General features: G+C 47.1%; 1 protein-coding gene across 1 annotated transcript in view; it reads right to left on the bottom strand.

The window, feature by feature from the left end:
• Hsd17b2 (hydroxysteroid 17-beta dehydrogenase 2) overlaps positions 1 to 17,607 on the bottom strand; it is a 65,897-nt gene that overhangs the window by 21,499 nt on the left and 26,791 nt on the right. The window contains exon 2 of the mRNA XM_032887846.1: positions 8,147 to 8,359. Coding sequence (XP_032743737.1) covers positions 8,147 to 8,359 — 213 coding nt within the window. The remainder of the gene's footprint in view (positions 1 to 8,146; positions 8,360 to 17,607) is intronic.

The following is a 17,607-nucleotide window of genomic DNA, read 5'->3' as shown; positions in this document are numbered from 1 at the left end:
GTTATGCCTAGGAACAATTGGGTGTGTTTGCAGCTAAGACCAGATGCATCATGGGAAGGAAGGTGGGCGGTACTGAGGCGGTTACGTGACTTTAGCCAACCAATCAATACAGAGAAACACCCAAACCAAGCTATTTGGTAACCACCTCTTCCTTCCCTTAGGCCTCTTAAAAAAGAGATACCAAACGGTAGCCTAGGGTCTGTGAACACTTTCATTCGTGTGGTACACTGCCGGTCTTGACAGCGTGTCTCTCTGAAAGCTGAGCTATCCCTTTGTTCCCAATAAAATTAGTTCGACTCTCTGAAAATCTGGTTGAGCTTTTATTTGAAGTCTTTGGATAAGAGCCCGTAGGGATTTGAAGAGTGGGGTTCTGGAGAACAAGGGTAACCTGAGAACATCAGCGGCGACAGGAGCTGGGGGTGCTGAGCTAGACAGACTTAAGCAGACCCTCTGTGTTCATGGAATTCCACCACGGGGTGGGTAGTAGATCTCATCGTGTGGTTCACCCCTCACCCACAGCAGCCTGGGCATCTCAGAACTTGTTAGAAATGTACATTTCGAGGCTAGGGATGTGTCTGGGTGGGCAGAGTACTCAGTCAGCCTGCGCGAAGCCCTGGGCTCACTCCTTAGCAGTTCATAAACCAGATAGGGAGGTGTACACCTATTATCCCACTACTTGGGAGGTGGAGGCAGGAGGATCAGAAAGTCAATCCCATCCTTGTCTGTACGGAAAGTTGGAGGCGAGTCTGGGATACATAAAACCCACAACAAAATGAACCTAAGAAAGGAGAGAGAGAGAGAGAGAGAGAGAGAGAGAGAGAGAGAGAGAGAGAGAGAGACAGAGAGAGAGAGAGAGAGAGAGAGAGAGAGAGAGAGAGAGAGAGAGAGAGAGAGAGAGAGAGAGAGACAGAGAGAGAGACAGAGAGAGAGAATTGAGTATTTATATGTATATGAGAGAGAAAGAGACAGAGACCGAGAGGCAAAGACAGATGGGGGTGGAAGAGGGAGGAAGAAGAGAGGTAGGGAGGGAGGAAAGGAGGGAAATTTTGTGCACTATGTGAAGGGGGTGTCAGACTCCCTGGAACTGGAGTCACAACTGGCTATGTGGTGCCGGAAACCGTTTCCACGTCGTCCGGAAGAACAGCAAGTGCTCTCAACTACTGGGCCATCTCTCCAGACCAAGACTTTAATCTTTTTAAGGGGTCTTGCAGTTTCAATAACAAACATCTTGGTACTAGGCCGTAAGGTCAGTTTTCACATTTAAAGACGTACAAAGCAAGGGAATCATCCTTTAGCTGCCTTTGGTGACGCTTGCCTGAGATCCCAGCACTCTGGAGGCAGGAGGGTTGTGAATTTGAGGCCAGCCTTAGGTGCACAGTGAGATCCCAGCTCCCCAAAACTGTTTCGACTCTTATAAGAATTCAGATGCATGGGGTTGGGCTCAGTGGGTAGAGCGCTTGCCTAGCAAGCGGAAGGCCCTGGGTTCGGTCCCCAGCTCCAAAAAAAAAAAAAAAAGAAAGAGAATTCAGATGCATACCTCCTTACCTGTAGCAGTACACTTTCCCTGTCTTCCTTTTGTTTCCCCCAATTTCTTTTTCACTTTTGATTGGAAATTTTTTTCTCACATAATATATCTTGATTACAGCTTCGCCTCCCTCTCCTCCTCTCAGACCCCCCCCACTTCCCCTTCCCACCGAAATCCACTTCTTTTCTGTCTCTCATTAGAAAACAGACTCTAAGGGATAATAATAACAATAAAATAAAAATATAATAAGATTTAACAAAAGGGAAAACAAAAACTAACACATTGGAATTGGGGGGGGGAGCAAACAGAAGGAAAAGAGCCCAAGAGAAGGCACAGGAAACAGAGACACCCACTCATTCACACACTTAGGAATCCCATGAAATACTAAGCTGGAAGCCGTCATATATACAGGAAAGACCTGGTGCAGAACCTCGCAGGTCCTGTGCCTCAGTCTCTGTGAGTTCATAAGACCTTTGCTCAGGCTGATTTAGTGGCCCTTGTTTTCTTGGTGTCCCCCATCCCTTCTGGCCCTCACACTCTTTCTGCCTTCTCTTCCAGTGTTCCCTGAGCCCCGAGGGGAGGGATTTGATGGAGACATCTTATTTATGGTTGAGTATACAAAGGTCTCTCACTCTCTGCGTAACGTCTGGCTGGGGCTGTCTGTGTTTGTTCCTGTCTGCTGCAGGAGGAAGCTTCTGGAATGATGGCAGAGCAAGGCACTGAGCTGGGAGCACAGCGGGTCCTTAGGACTCATTTTAGCGCACCTTCTGTAGCCTGACTCGGGCCCGCAGAAACTTTCCATTAGTAAGTTGTTAACCTCTGCGTCTGCGTTAACTTTCCACAGTCCCAAAGCATATTCAAAGTCAGTGCTGTGTCGTCTGAAAGGGGGTGGGGGGGAAGCACATCCCCAACACTGCCTGTCTGGTGGCAGAGACAAGGCGGTAGCAGCCAGGCTGCACACGAGGACCACGTACACTTCCGTGAGGGCCAATCAGTTGGCTGTGAGGACCAGATGTTCCGTCCTTAGGAAATTAAACAGTGCCCCAAAGAAATGAAAGCAGGCTCAAAGTTCCCAGTATCTCTTTTGCCACATCACTGAAAGACGGTTCTCGGCCCAAACCAAACTGGATCACAGAAAGTAAGATTATGCTTCTTGTGAGCCAGAGTTTGTGATAACGGCTGTGAGCACTTAGCTGCGGTGAAGCCTGCTCAGGCAGAGAAAGCAGCAGCTGCGAAGACAGGGATGAGTACAGCGACGTTCTGCCTGATGCAGACATTGGACCGGACAACGTGAAGCCTGAGAACATTCCAGAACAGGTATCGTCCAGCTGTTTTTTTTTTTTTTTTTGGTTTTTTTTTTTTTTTTTTTCTTTTTTTTTTTTGGGGGCTTGGGACCGAACCCAGGGCCTTGTTCTTGCTAGGCAAGCGCTCTACCACTGAGCTAAATCCCCAACCCCCAACTGTTTTTTTCTGTAGAGAGCTCTTGGGATCTGGATGGGAACTTTCCCTCCAAGGACTCACTTGGTTCCCCAGTGCAGCGTTTAGAGGTGGGTCTTTGCAGAAACGATTGGGTCATGAGGAAGGTCTGACTAACCAACTAATGGGTTAATATCTGTATGTAATACTGGGGACACAGCAGGTATTATGGATGACATTGCCTTGTTAGAAGTGATCACTTCTCCCTCCCTCTCTCTCTCCCTCCTTCCCTCCCTCTCCCTGTCTCTCCCCTCCCTCCTTCCCTTTTCTTCCTGTCCACCATAAAGTATACAGCTTTGGCCTACTTCATGCTCCCTCCAGGATGCCCAGCCTCGTCATGGCCAGCAGCAGTGAAACCATGAGCCCAATAAATCTTCCATTAATCTGTTCCTTTCTGGCATTTGCCACAATGACAACGTGCAGAGTACAGAGGCCAAATACTTTATCTCTCGCAAGCCCTTGCACTTCACCTCTAACATCATGGGCACACGTGAGTATATAGGTACAGGCCGTGGGAAAGCAGAAAGGAGAGGCCGTGCTCGTGTGAACTTCTAATTATGGACCCTGACATTTGAATGGTAGGTAATTTTCCTGTCCGAAGGCATTCTTCCAATTTAACTACTTCAAGCATCACTCTTCATTCATGGGTCAATGGGCCAACCAACGCAGGTGGTTCATCGTGATGACAGCCAACTCCATTGTCCCTTTGGGCTCAGAGATCTTCTAGATCTTCATAAAATATGTAATAGGTGACTGGGGACTATTGTGCCATCAACAGAACTTGTTGTTAACATCCAACCATGTTCTGATACTTGCTAACTTACCAGAGAATTCTAAACTGGCCAGTAAGCCCACCACACTTGTGGGTTTTAGCTTGGTACTAATTAACATCAGTTAGTAATGATCAATAGGTTAACAGGAAATCAATAATATGCTGTGCAGAAGTTCAGCATGGCCACCAGTCTTCCAGGAGTTCTGCTGTTTTATCTACAGATTCTAGATGGTTCTTTTGTGGTGATCCTATGGCTCCAGTTTCTCTTTAAGAAGACTGAGGTTGGAGAAACCTGGAGTATGCAGGTGGGTGGGCTGCTTGTTCTGGCCCAGGGGACAGCTGCCTCTAACTATATGCTAACTGTAAAATGACAGGAACTCAGGACATGAAAACTGAGCTCCCACATCCCTTCATGCCTGGGTACCAGGACAGCATTTCTGTGTCTAGAACTCATCACTCCATCACTGCAGATGGTCAGTGCTGTCCTGTTGGGTCTCACGAAAGGATTCTGCATCCAATGTCTCCTTCTATTAGGCATTATTAAGTCAGACCTGAGAGTGGCAAGTGAGGACTACTGCATGGCCAAAGATCAGGCTGGGAAAAAGAATGTTCTAGAATATGCTGGCTTGGGAGCTGGAGAGATGGCTCAGGGCTTAAGAGAGCTTACTCTTGTCAGAGGACTAGAATTTGGTTCCAAGCACCCAGGCCACGAGGTTCAAGAGTGCCTGAACTACAGCTCCAAGAGATATGATGCCTCCTTGTGACCTCTGGTTCTCTCCTCTCCTCTCCTCTCCTCTCCTCTTCTCCTCTCCTCTCCTCTCCTCTCCTCTTCTTTCTCTCTCCCTCTCCCTCTCCCCTTCCTCCCTCTCTCTCTCTGTATCTGTCTGTCTGTCTCTCGCACACAATCTTTTTATAAGAAGAAAAGGATGACACCATGCTACACTTGCTGAGAAATAATTCCCAAATGATTAACACTCTTCTGTTTGTTCTTATCTCGTTTATGCCGCAGTTCTTCACAAGTGGGTCGTGACCCGTTTCACAGGGATCAAATATCAGATGTTTACATTAAGATTCATAACAGTGGCAAAATTACAGCTATGAAGTTGCAATGAAAATAATTTCATGGTGGTGGTGGGGGTGGGAGGATCTTACCACATCGAAAAGAACTGTATTAAAGGGTTGCAGCATTGGGAAGGTTGAGAACCATTGCATTTATGAGTAAGTACTTGCTGCTCTAAATGCTGAACTGGGGGAAAGAGGAACCTTTACTGAGCACCTCTCGCCTTGTTCCAGACTCTTCTGCCTTCCTTCTATGATAATCCTTACACTGCAAAACAAGGCAGGTGCCCCTGATCCCTTCACTGGCTGTGTCAGCTGTGAGGAAGATGGGACCTGGAGTGGCCAAGGCTTCCACATACAGCCTCCAGCTCATTGAGGCTAACACCAACACCGAAGAAAACAAAACTCAAAAGCAGAAACCAAATCCCGAAGGCATTGCTTAGTGGCCTGGATCCAGCTCTGTCTGGAACCAACAGTCCCGTAGGCAAACACGGTCCTTCCTGGTGTTAGTACATTTGCAATAGATTGGGTCACTTGCATCTGAGTGAGTCCTGACATGCACCTGGGTCTTATTCTTGAGAAATTGCTAAGGAGTGGGAGGGGAGCAGGCATTTCTCACAGTTAGGTGACAGAGGAGTTAGCAAGGCATAACTACGAGTCTGAAGAAGAAATGTGGCCCAGCTCACCAGGAAAGTCAGGAAGCGATAACATGGGTACGTGACTCCCCCATGGGAGTAGGGAGCAACTGTCACGAAGACTTTGTTGGCAAGGACAATGGTCCTAGGAAGAGGGAGATGAGACCGAAAGTCAAGGAGGTAGAAGCTGGATTGCAGCAGTGGGAAACACCACCCTGTTCCGGAGCATTCCAGAGGGTCCCAAGTGCACCATCAGGTACCACAGAGAAATGGTTTGACAGGCCATTATCCCACGATCTTTAAGGTGTTTGGATCGTGCATGGGCAGAAGGGGAAGACAGTGAGCCGCATGCAAAGCAAATTATGGCCACAGAGTAGCTTGTCCCAGAGAGTCCATACTTCAGAGGCTCCAGGGAATGGGCGACAGAAGAGGTGTGTACTATGAGGATTACAGTTCACTGGAAAGTGACGGAAAAGTACAGAAGGCTGGAGGCCACTGGGGTACCCAGACAGGTGGCAGGGGTCATTGGAGTACCAAAACAGACAGCAGAGAGGTCATGGGAAGTCCATAGGCAGGCAGCATGCGACCATTGACATAACTATACCAGAGGTACCCACACAGGAAGTAGGGAAGCCATTGTGGTACCCACACAGGTGGCAGGGGTCATTAGAGTACCAAAACAGACAGCAGAGAGGTCATGGGAAGTACATAGGCAGGCAGCATGGGCCCATTGGCATAACTATACCAGAGGTACCCACACAGGAAGTAGGGAGGCCATTGTGGTACCCACACAGGAGCCGGTGAAGACTTGCAATGAACCTCAGCATTTGGAGATGTTGGGGACAGGACAGGTGACAGAAAGAACCCCAGGCTGTTAGGACAGAGACACCAGTGGTTAAGTTGGAGGTCTCAGTGACGCACCCCCTTCCTCCAGGCCACTAACTCGAATGATCAGGTATACAGGCAAACAGGTTGATTTTCAGGCACTGGGAGAAGACAACAAGGTCAGCTCTGAACACGGTGAGGATGAACCTCTGGGAAATGAGTGGAAATGTTCGGAAGACAATTTTGTGTATTTCGGGTCCAGATATAAGGAAGAGTTTGCCAGGCAGGCCGCACGGCTTTGGAAGGTATTAGTGTAAATTACTGTTTCAACCCTGTCCAAATAGTAACATCACCTAGGGAGCTTTAAAAACTAAAAGCTGCTGATGAGGCTGGGGAGACAGTGTGTTGGTTAAGCCGCTTAGTGCATAAGCATTAGGGCCTGCGTTTGTGTCTCCAACGCCCACAAATCTGTGCTATAATGAGAGCACTAAGGGGTGAGAAGAGAGAGAGGGGGATCCCAGGGGCTTGCTGGCCAACCAGACTGGCCAATATAACACAAGACAGAGAGTGATAGAAGACACACACACACACACACACACACACACACACACACACACACACACACACACACTGCTCATGCCTCAGAGACTCTCCTTAAGTAAGCTGCAATAATAAAACTTTGGCCTGGAGGCACCCAGAGATGCTCAAACATGGCCACCCCCCTGGCCATGGGCCTGGGAGTTCCGAAGGGACTCACGTTTGTTTAACCCCTTGATGGCACCATATTAAATTTCTGAATCAGATCTTCGATGAGGGAGGTTCTTAACGTTCATCTCACACATTGGGTTCCCCAGGGTCTGTGCCACGTTCTGGGCTCACACATGGGTTAATGTGAGGGGACAGAGAGCCCTTGGCCTAAGGATAAAGTGGTCTGGCCCAGGAGTGGGTGAGTGAATGGCTGCAGATGGAGACAACTGGGAAGATTCCGATTTGATGGGGAGAGAAAGAGACCTATCAAGGAAGCAGAGGTAACAGTGAGAAGGCTGTGGAGCTGAAGAGAGGCTGGGGACCCCAAATTTGAACAGGGGAGTGTCCTTTTGGAACTGTCCAAGGAAGAGGTCTTTGTTCTTCAAGATGACAGTGGTAGCTTTGACCAGAGCAGGTAAGAAGGGAGGCACAGTGAGAACCAACATTTGTGCATGAAGAAGTGGAAACAGATGGAGAATTGGGCACAAATGGAGGGGAGATAGGTAGAGCCTAAAGGGGGCACATGGCCCTGTGGCTGTGAGCTGAGCTGGGAAGACCAAGTTATGCTGATATTGCTGGAGGAAGGCAAAGATCAGGGGATGGGAAGAAACCAGGGTGGGGGGAAGGCGGTAAACAAGCCTGGGGGTGGGCAGTTGGGGCAGGATGATAGTTCAGTCCATAAAGTGTTTGCTAGGCACATGAGGACCTGAGTTCAATCCCCCAGAATCCACCTCTTCAATAGCCTGTCACCATGGCACTGGGGGGGGGGTCAGTGTCATCCCTGCCTCTGGGAGGCAGAGACAGGTGAATCCCTGGCACTCACTGGGCAGCCACCATTGCCTAACTGGTGAGCTCAAAAGACAAGATGGGTGGTTTGTTTGAAACAACAGTCAAGGTTGTCTTCTGGCCTACATGCCTGCATATGCGTGTGCTCACTTGTACACGTGGGTTCTGTACATTCCGTGAAGAGGGAACCTAATCTGTGTCTTACAGACTCTGGCACATGGCAGGGGCTCAGTACAATTGTCCTCTGGTGAGGTCAGCCGCCATGGTCACTAGAGGTGGACTTTGGTGAGTGGGATGAGGAGGAATCAAGGAAGTTGGTACCTTTGTCTTGTATCTTCTCTGCGACTTTGCTGTGAGCATCTTTTATCTGCTCTGGCTTGGTGACATCCATCTGGAGCACCGAAAGGCGCTCAGAGCAGTTCTTTCTCAATTCCTCCGCTCCCGGGCCCTCTTTATCCAGCACTCCGGCGAACACTGTGAAACCCAGCTTGTCCAGGTGCTTGGCCAAAGCATGACCGAAACCGGAATCGGCACCTGCAAGAGTCAAGAGAACAGGGTGAGCTCAAACCAATGCAATCGGCAAGATTGCTTCATGAGGATAGCATTACATGATGTTTATGATGGGTCTCTGCTCCCTAAAGGGAGGGAGCCTGGGAATGGCCTTGGTCTATTTCCTAATCGCTCGGGATGTCAGGACAAACAGTTGACTCTGTGTAAAGAAAGGAGGAATGCTGGTAGAAATGTAGTGAGCCTACATGGAAAGGGAATAGGGGCTGAAGGAGGTTGCTTCAGGGATGACTGACCAAAAAAATAAATGTAGCAGGGACAATCATTGCATATGCATATATAAACACATGCACACATGTAATATACACATATATCATACACATACACATTTGTATCATATACATATATAATATACATATGCATTTACATATAGTGTATATACATATGCTGTGTATACATATAGTATGTATGCATATGTATGTGTGTATACATATGTATGTGTGTATACATGTGCATATATATGTATATATGTTTATACGTGTATGTGTGTATATACATGCATATACACACATGCCAGATAAAGGAGTTCAAGTTATTGACCTTGACCACATGTTCTCAGTGCAGAGAACGACCTTGAAGGCATTTTCATAGGCAGTATTTTGGGACCATAATCTTGGGACCTACCTAGACCAGGAAAGGTCCCAGGGAGAACCTGGCCTTGAGTAGGAATGAGTTACAAACTTCTATGACAAACTCTACTTAAGGCCTGGGACCCTGGAAACTGGGCAGAGGGAAGAAATCCTCCTGCCCCTCCTCCTCTGGGAAGTGACTCAGGATGGTCATCCTCCTTCCAGCTGGGCATGATGTCACAGAGCCGTGACTTGTTTCCTGGAAGGCTGAGACAAGAGGATTGCGAATTCAAGGCCTGCCTGGGTAATAAACTCACTGCCTCAAAAGAAGATACTGAAAAATTAAAAGTAAATTAAAGAGGGCTGGCGAGACAGGCTAATCCTAGAGTCCCTGCCTGGTCAGTGGACACCAGGAAGAATAAATCTCAATCAAGACGCTTCCTCCATCAGACTCGCCTATGAGCGTATCTGCATCAAGACACTTCCTCCACAGACTAGCCCATGAGCATGTCTGCAGGGCATTCCCTCCGCTAAGGAGTGATTAATGTGGGAAGATCCGGACCACTGTGGGTAGTGTCACCTCTGCACAGAGGGTCCTGGGTTGAAGAGAAAAGCAGGCCGAGCAAGATGTAGGGAATAAGCCAACAAGCAGCGCTCCTCCATAGCCTTTACTTTGGTTCCTGCTCCACGTTCCCATGTTGAAGTCTTGCCCTGACTATTTTCTGGAAGTACAAACCAAGTAAAGCTTGTCTTTCTCAAGTTTCTTTTGTCAGTGTGAAAAAGCCAACTATGACAACCCAGTAGCCCCCTCCAAAAATAAGGAATCTCCTTCCCCATACCAGAACAGATGAGGCTCCTTCTTTATTCCCCTGGGATAAAGTCAGACCAGAGCCTCCAAATCCCTTCCGTGCCTCGTTATTGATTAACTAACCCACTGATGAACTGCAGCAAGATGGACCCGACTTTGGTAAAGGTTCTGCCCTTTCCTTGGGTCCTGGTGTACCCTTCATCGGCGCCACAGGATCACCCCTCAGCACCCATCCTTAAGACACACACAGGCCATTTGAACAGAGCATGCTCCCTTCTACAATTGTCCCTGCCTGATCTGGGTGTCCCTGGCAACAACCATACAGAATGGCCTCTCCTAGTTAAAAAGGCCCCTTTGGGTTAGCCACTGCATTTTAAAAAAAAAATCTCTATGTGAGTGTTTTTGCATATGCGTAGGTCATGTGTGTCATAGCATGCATGTGGAGGTCAAGAGACCACTTTGTAAAGTCACCTCTCCCTTCTGCCTTTCCCCAGGTCCCTGGGTTTGAACTCTGGTTACCTGGCTTACACTACAAGCACCTTTCCCCCCACTGAGCCATCTTGTGGCCCAACTGACCAGTGCATTACTAAAGCCACGGTTTGTGAGAGACCACTATGCTCAGCTGTGATGAAGTTTAGCATTGAGACCAGGTGCTCACCCGCCTTTCCCTCCTGCCTGTGTGAGCTTCTCAGTGGAAGCTTCCAGATCTGCATAATGGGCTTAATAAAGAGGGTGAATAGACTAATGTCTGTGAAGTATTTATACAGTGCTGAGCTTAAGCTCTGGAAGTCTGTTTTAAAAATAAGTTGGACTGAGCCAGGTGGTGGTGCATGCCTTTAATCTCAGCAGCACTCCAAAGGCAGAGGCAGGCGGATCTCTGTGAGTTCAAGACTGGTCTACAGAATGAGTTCCAGAACGGCCAGAGCTACCTGGCTACTTACAGTCCGAGAAACCCTGTCTCTAAAAACAAAGCAAAAAGTTGAATATGATGGGGTAAGTGTGTGACCTGAGCTGAGTCAGGAGGATTGCTATGGGTTCCAGGCCAGTCTTTGGCTACATAATTAGTCTCAGGCTGACCTGAGCTACAGAGAAAGACCTTGTCTTAAAACCAAAAGCCTGCTACCACAAAGAACTGCAGCCAATTAAGATGAGCACAGCGAATGCTATCCAGGACCAAAGGCAGATACACACAAGTAACATTTACAGGGTGAGGAGTCTGTGCTTAGGTACTTACAAACATACATACATATACACATGCATGCATGCATGCATACAAACATACATACATACATACGTACAAATAAACAAATATATATACAAACAACAACAGTTAAAGCAAAACAGACCATAAACTTGAAAGAGAACAAGGAGGGTTCATGGGAGGGTGTCGGGGGAGGAGGAAGAGAAAAGGGAAAATGTAATTCTATTATGTACTGGCTGCTTTTGTGTCAACTTGACACAAGCTGGAGTTATCAGAGAGAAAGGAGCCTCCCTTGAGGAAATGCCTCCATGAGACCCAACTGTAAGGGTTTTTTTCCCATTTAGTGATCATCCAGCAGGAGAGGATCCAGCCAATTGTCAGTGGGGCCATCCCTGGGCTGGTGGTCCTGGGTTCTATAAAAAAGCAGGCTGAGCAAGCCATGGGGAGCAAGCCAGTAAGCAGCACCCCTCCATGACCTCTGCATCAGCTCCTGCCTCCAGGGTCCTTCCGGGTTGGAGTTCCTGTCCTGACTTCCTTAGATGATGAACAGTGATGTGGAAGTGTAAGCCAAATAGACCTTTTTCTCCCTAACTTGCTTTTTGGTCATTGGAGCAATAGCACCCTAAGGCATGTTTAAAAAAATCTCAGAAAAGTAGTTAAGGGTTTAGAAACACAAACAATATAATAAATAAATAGGCAAAAGCATGTTTGATTCAAAAATAAAATTAAAAGGACACCATGCCCTCTACTGGGCTCTCAAGTCTTTGTGTGCTGCGTTGTTGGCCAATGGAAACTTCACCTCTAGTGCCAGGCCACTGAACATCATGGGTGAGAAGCATTGCCTGACTCTATCGTCCTTGGGTGAACCTCGTGAAAAGTGTACCAAGCCGTTTGGAGCCTCCACTTCCTCGTGGAGAAAGTAAGGCTCTAGTCAGCCCCCCTCTCTTAGGTTGACCTGAGCAATCGGGCACAGGGCGAGCACATCATAAATAGCCTGGTCTGGCCCTCACAGTCACAGAGGACTTGTTCTCATCTGTGTGATGGCCCAGAAGCCATAAGAGGTCAGCAGACCTTAGGAGAGTAGAGAGCTGGGAAACTGAGATGAGATAACCTCTCTATGCTCCTGAGGCCTTGAGGCCTTGAGCCCAGAGTCAAGCCAGTCCAGGAAAGCCAAAGGTTTCCTCAGAGCTGTGTACAAGGAGGCAGCTTCTCAGAACTCTGTTTCCTAAGCGAGATCACAGCATGATTACCAGGTGCCAGTAGGCATCACTGGGCATCGCTGACCAGCCATCCTGGATGTGGGGGTGGGGGTGGGGTGTGGGGTAGGAAGGGAGGTTACAGAGGGGGAAACTAAGGCAAGGAAGGTTCACTCTTTCACAAAGGACAGCAGAGGTTGTCTAGATGCAGACAGGGCTTGGGGCATAAGACCTGAGGAATGAGATTCTCATGTCCCTCACAGCGGAGGTCTGAGCCCACACTGTGCAGAATGGCTGGTCAGTCGGGAAGCTTTGGAATATGGATGTCTGAGCAATAAGAAGGAGGCCTTTTTTTTTTTAATTTATTAAACTGGATTGGACAGGGCCATTTTCATGTAAGTGTATGATGGCCTTCGATCTTAACTCTCCAGTTCTCCCTTACCGTCCCTCTTCTTGCCCTTCTAGAGTCTCTCATTGGTCGCCTTGGTTCCCTAGGTAATTCCATGGCGACTTCCATGTTGTCTGGACATATATGATCTTATAAAACCTAGGACGTGCAAATGAGAGAAAGGGTATGATTTCTCCTCTCTCTCTCTCTCTCTCTCTCTCTCTCTCTCTCTCTCTCTCTCTGTGTGTGTGTGTGTGTGTGTGTGTGTGTGTGTGTGTGTGTGCATGCATGCACAAACGTGCGTATGTGCACATAGAGGCCAGAGGTCGATGACTAGTGCCTTCCTCAGTGCCCTCCTTGTTTATTTTCAGAGACAGAGTTTCTCCCTGAACCCAGAGCTCACCAGCTTGGACAGACTGACTGGCCAGCAAGCCCCAAAAGATCTTCTTGCCTCCACCGTGTGCTGCTGACCGCTGCACCCAGCTTTTGTACTTGAGCACTGGGGATCGAACTCAGGATCTCACGCTGGTGCAGCAAGCGCCTTACTGACTTAGCCATGACCCCAGCCCTGGTATTTGTCCTTGTGAGTCTCACTTAACTTGTTCAGTATAGCATCTCCAGTCATATCCACTTCCTGCCAATGAAATGATGTCATTCTTCTTCATGGCTTAAAAAGCTTCCATTGTGTGCACACCACATCTTCCTCGTCTACTCCACTGCTGTGGGACACCTAGATGGTTCCTGTAACTTAGCTACCGTGAACAGTGGAATCATCGTCACTGTTGACCATGCCTGACTCACAAGGAGAGATGGACAAGTCAGCAGCCCATGTGAATCAGGCGGCCACAGCAGCCGAGGGCCAGGAAATGCTGAGGTCCAGGTGATAGTCTTCACAGTCCTTCTGTCCATAGTGACTTGGACACCCATCACCTCAGAACAAACACTGAGTCCCGGAGTCCCCTTTGGGCAAGAGTTGAGGAAATTCAATACAGTCCTTAAGTGTAAAACTCATCATGAAGAGCCATTGTTATGAAGCTAGGGGTGGGGGTGCGCAGCCATAAACCTAGCAGTACAGAAAGCAAGGGACCACAGCCAGTCCCAGGCCAACCAGCACAACCTAAGAGGGTTCCCGTCTTGAAGGAAGGAAGAAAGGAAAAAAGGGAAAGAGGGAGAGACAGAGAGAAAGAAAGAATTGGAAGGGGAGGAAGGGAAAGAAGAGGAGAGGGGGAAAATTGATATGCCAGAGGGAAACCTGTAATTTGTCAGGAATCTTTAAGAGTTAAGAGTTGTATGGTCAAAGAACTGTCTGGTGACAAAGACTGTTACTCCAGCTACTGTGGAGACTAAGGCAGGAAGGTGGAGAGTGCCAGACCCGTGGGGGTGCAGAACCAGCTCTACAAAAGCCTGGGCAACTCAGTGAGAGGCTGTCTAAAATGGAAAGAAGAGAGGGAGGGACGGAGGGACAGGGGGGAGGGAGGGAGGGACAGGGGGGAGGGAGGGAGGGACAGGGGGGAGGGAGAGAGAAAGGGAGGGAGGAAGAGAGGGAGGGAGGGAAGAGAGGAGGAAGGGAGGGAGGGAAGGAGGGAAGGAAGGAGGTGAGGCTATAGGTCATTGGTAGAGCCTATGCCTAGGATACCCAAGGCCCTAGATTCAATGCCAAAACAGGGGAAGAAAGGGGAGGCAGGGGTGGGGTGTGTGGCCTTTGTGTAAAGCTCTTACAAGCCTGAAGTGTCAATCACCTAACATGAACCCAAATGTGACTTCCCGATCCTGGTGTCCCCTTCCTAGGCTTCTCAGCTCTCTGCTGTTGTCACTATAACCATTTCACTTAAATTCCCTACACGATCAAGATAGACTGTGCGTGTATGAAACCCTCGATGAAGTCACGAAACTATTTTAGTCATCAAAATACCCTACACTCTAGCTTCATTGGTGCCATTGAAATAAAGTTGTAGACTGTGCATGTCTCCTGTTTATGACAACAGACAATCTCCCCTGACATAATGTGTTAATTAGAAACTGTTATAGTGGTGGAAAGTAAGGTCTCAGAAAGCCGCTGTGTGAAGCTTCCTCGTTAGCTCAGTGCTCTTCAAAGAACTTGTAAGAATCAAAAAACGGGGCAACACACCACACACATACACACACCACACACACTTAACACACACAAGCAAACACTGATGCATACACATACATGCTTACATACACCAAACACACACAGACATGTACACACACTCATACACAAACACACACACACATGCTCTCACACACACATACACATACCACACACACTTATGCACACACATAGACCATATACACACACACACTCACATACATATACACACACTCACATACACACAGTACACAAAACACACATGCCACACACACTCATACACAGACACATACACACATGCTTAAACACACACTGTCACACATATCACATATACATATACCACACATAATACACATTCACACACGCACATACATACACATAGATATGCACACTCACACCCAGACACATATACACACATGCTCAGATATACACACACCACACATGCATACATACACTCACACACAAACACATACACACACATGTTCTCGCACACACATAACCATACACCTATACACAGAGAGAGAGACACATACACACACATGCTCTCATACACACACACACACACACACATGTTCTCATACACACACACATATACACACACTCACATACATACATATACACCATACACACAAATGTATCTGTTAATCTCCACCTTCTATTTTGAAGTAACTTTATTTGTCTCACATGCTCCCAGCATGCCTTGACATAGTGTCATTTGTCACCAAGATGGTGAAGAGTTTTAGCTTTGTCTTTGTTCTGTAGCATACATAGCTCATTCACACAGTCTAAGATTCTTTATATAGTTTGCAAATTAAAGGATGTTGCCAACACTCTTCCCAGCTCGGACTTACTTTTTTTTTAAATAACTTTTAAAATAGATTTTATTTAAAATATAATTGCATCACCTTCTCCCTCCCCCTCCTCCCTCCAGCCGCTCTCATGTCTCTTCCCTTCAACTCCTCCCAAGTTCCCCCTTGCTCTCAGGGATCGGCCCAGTACAAAATGGCCACGTAGAGCTTCTTATTAGGCCTTTGAGAATTGTATAGGGTTTTGTTCCTATTCATCCCTTCCCTATTCCTTCCAGATCCACTCTCCCTCCCGGCCCACCCACCTCCTGCTCTCTTTTTTTTTTTTTCTTTTTTTTTAACCCATCAAGTTCGATTTGTGCTGTCCCTGTACGGTTGGGTGGGGGACCATCCACTGTGGCACAGTTGACCTACATTGAGCCGCACACTTAAGGAAAACTGACTCTCCCTCTCTTGGCATCTGTAATTGCCAATAATTTTGGGACTTTGTTCCCTCCTGTCCTCTCTGTGATGGATTTTGTCCTTTCTAGTGTATACATTTATCCCGTAGGTTGAACTGTAACTTGTCAAATGATGAAACCGCAGAACAGAACAGTTTCAATCCTGCTGCTTACCCAAGGTCACATTGTTCTTCGTCTTAACTTCAATCCCTCAGCCATTTGGAGTACAAAGAGAAGTTTCTAGAGCCTTGCACAAGAGTGAGTGGTGTGTGCTCTGCTCTGGGGCAAGCCACTCCTTGCTCAGCCTTCTCCTTTGTTGTCCATGTTTTTCCTTCCAGGATCTGACGCACTACATTCTTCCCTGACTGTGTCCCTCGAATCTCACCTGTGCTTTTCTTCATTTAATTTTTGAGAAATTACATATATATACATACACATATACATATATGTATATACACATATATGCACATACACACATATATACACATACATATAGACATATATAGACATATACATAAACAACATATATGCATATACATATATGCATTTACACATATATGCACACATATACACATGTGTATACATACATATACACATATATACATAGACACAAACACATATACATATATGCATATACACATTTATACATACATACATACATATACATGTGTAAAAACATACATATACACATATGTATGCATAAACATATATATGTACATAGACCATAGACACATATATATATATATATGCATCTGACACTAATAATTGAAGAGTAACTTTGCCTAGTCATGAGTTTGAGTCTGAGGGCAGAAGTCACTTACAGCAGGAGTTGAGCAGGAAAGGAAAGTATGTATATCTAGTATGAATCTAAGAAATTCTCAAGTAGCATGTTTTTTAAAGGTGGACAAAAGAATATATTGATTTTTCTAAGTGTATTTATGCTACTGCCACATGGGGGCGCTGTAAGAGTCAGTCGGTAGCCACATAGCCCAGTCTGAGCTATATTAGTAAACTAACTTCTGAGGACTAAGTGTTTAGTCTAGCCAAAGGGTACTTGGGTTTGGGAGTTCTTGGAGTCAGGTTGTTTGAATGGAATGCATGCAGCTTGCATATATGGGGCTGTAAGGTGAGATGTGTGCTTTTAGGGTTCCTTGGGAACTGCTTCCACAGACAAGAATTCAAAACCCTGTGTGTATATCCCAGGCCGAGCATCCGTTGGCTATTTCTGGCTTCTGGAATAACAATGGTTTCTATTTTGATTGTCAGACTGTCACAAGGAGTTGGGATATGGTTGGTAAATGGTTGCTGTGCAAGTCTGAGGACCAGAGTTCAATCCCCCGGACCCCCATGAAAGAGCTGAGCATTGGAGCCAGGCCTGGTAGTTCACATCCTAATCTCGGCACGTGGGAGGTTTGTAGCTAATTGGGGCTAAATAATGAGTTCGAGGCCAGCTCGCACTTCAGAGTGGCATCCTGCCTCAACAACCGAAAACCTGAGTTATGCACACTGCTAATCTTAGCACAAGGGAGGAAGAGATAGCAAGTCCTGGAGCTTGCTGGCCAGTTGGCCTCGCCTAGTTCCAAGCCAATGAGAAACAAAAGCCAAACAGATAGATAGCTCCTGTGGCCTCTAAACACACACACACACACACACACACACACACACACACACACACACACCCCAAATGTGAGATTGTC

This window comes from Rattus rattus, chromosome 17, assembly GCF_011064425.1.
Source record: "Rattus rattus isolate New Zealand chromosome 17, Rrattus_CSIRO_v1, whole genome shotgun sequence".
In the NCBI taxonomy this organism is placed as follows: domain Eukaryota; kingdom Metazoa; phylum Chordata; class Mammalia; order Rodentia; family Muridae; genus Rattus; species Rattus rattus.
This window is presented reverse-complemented; position numbering and strand designations above follow the sequence as displayed.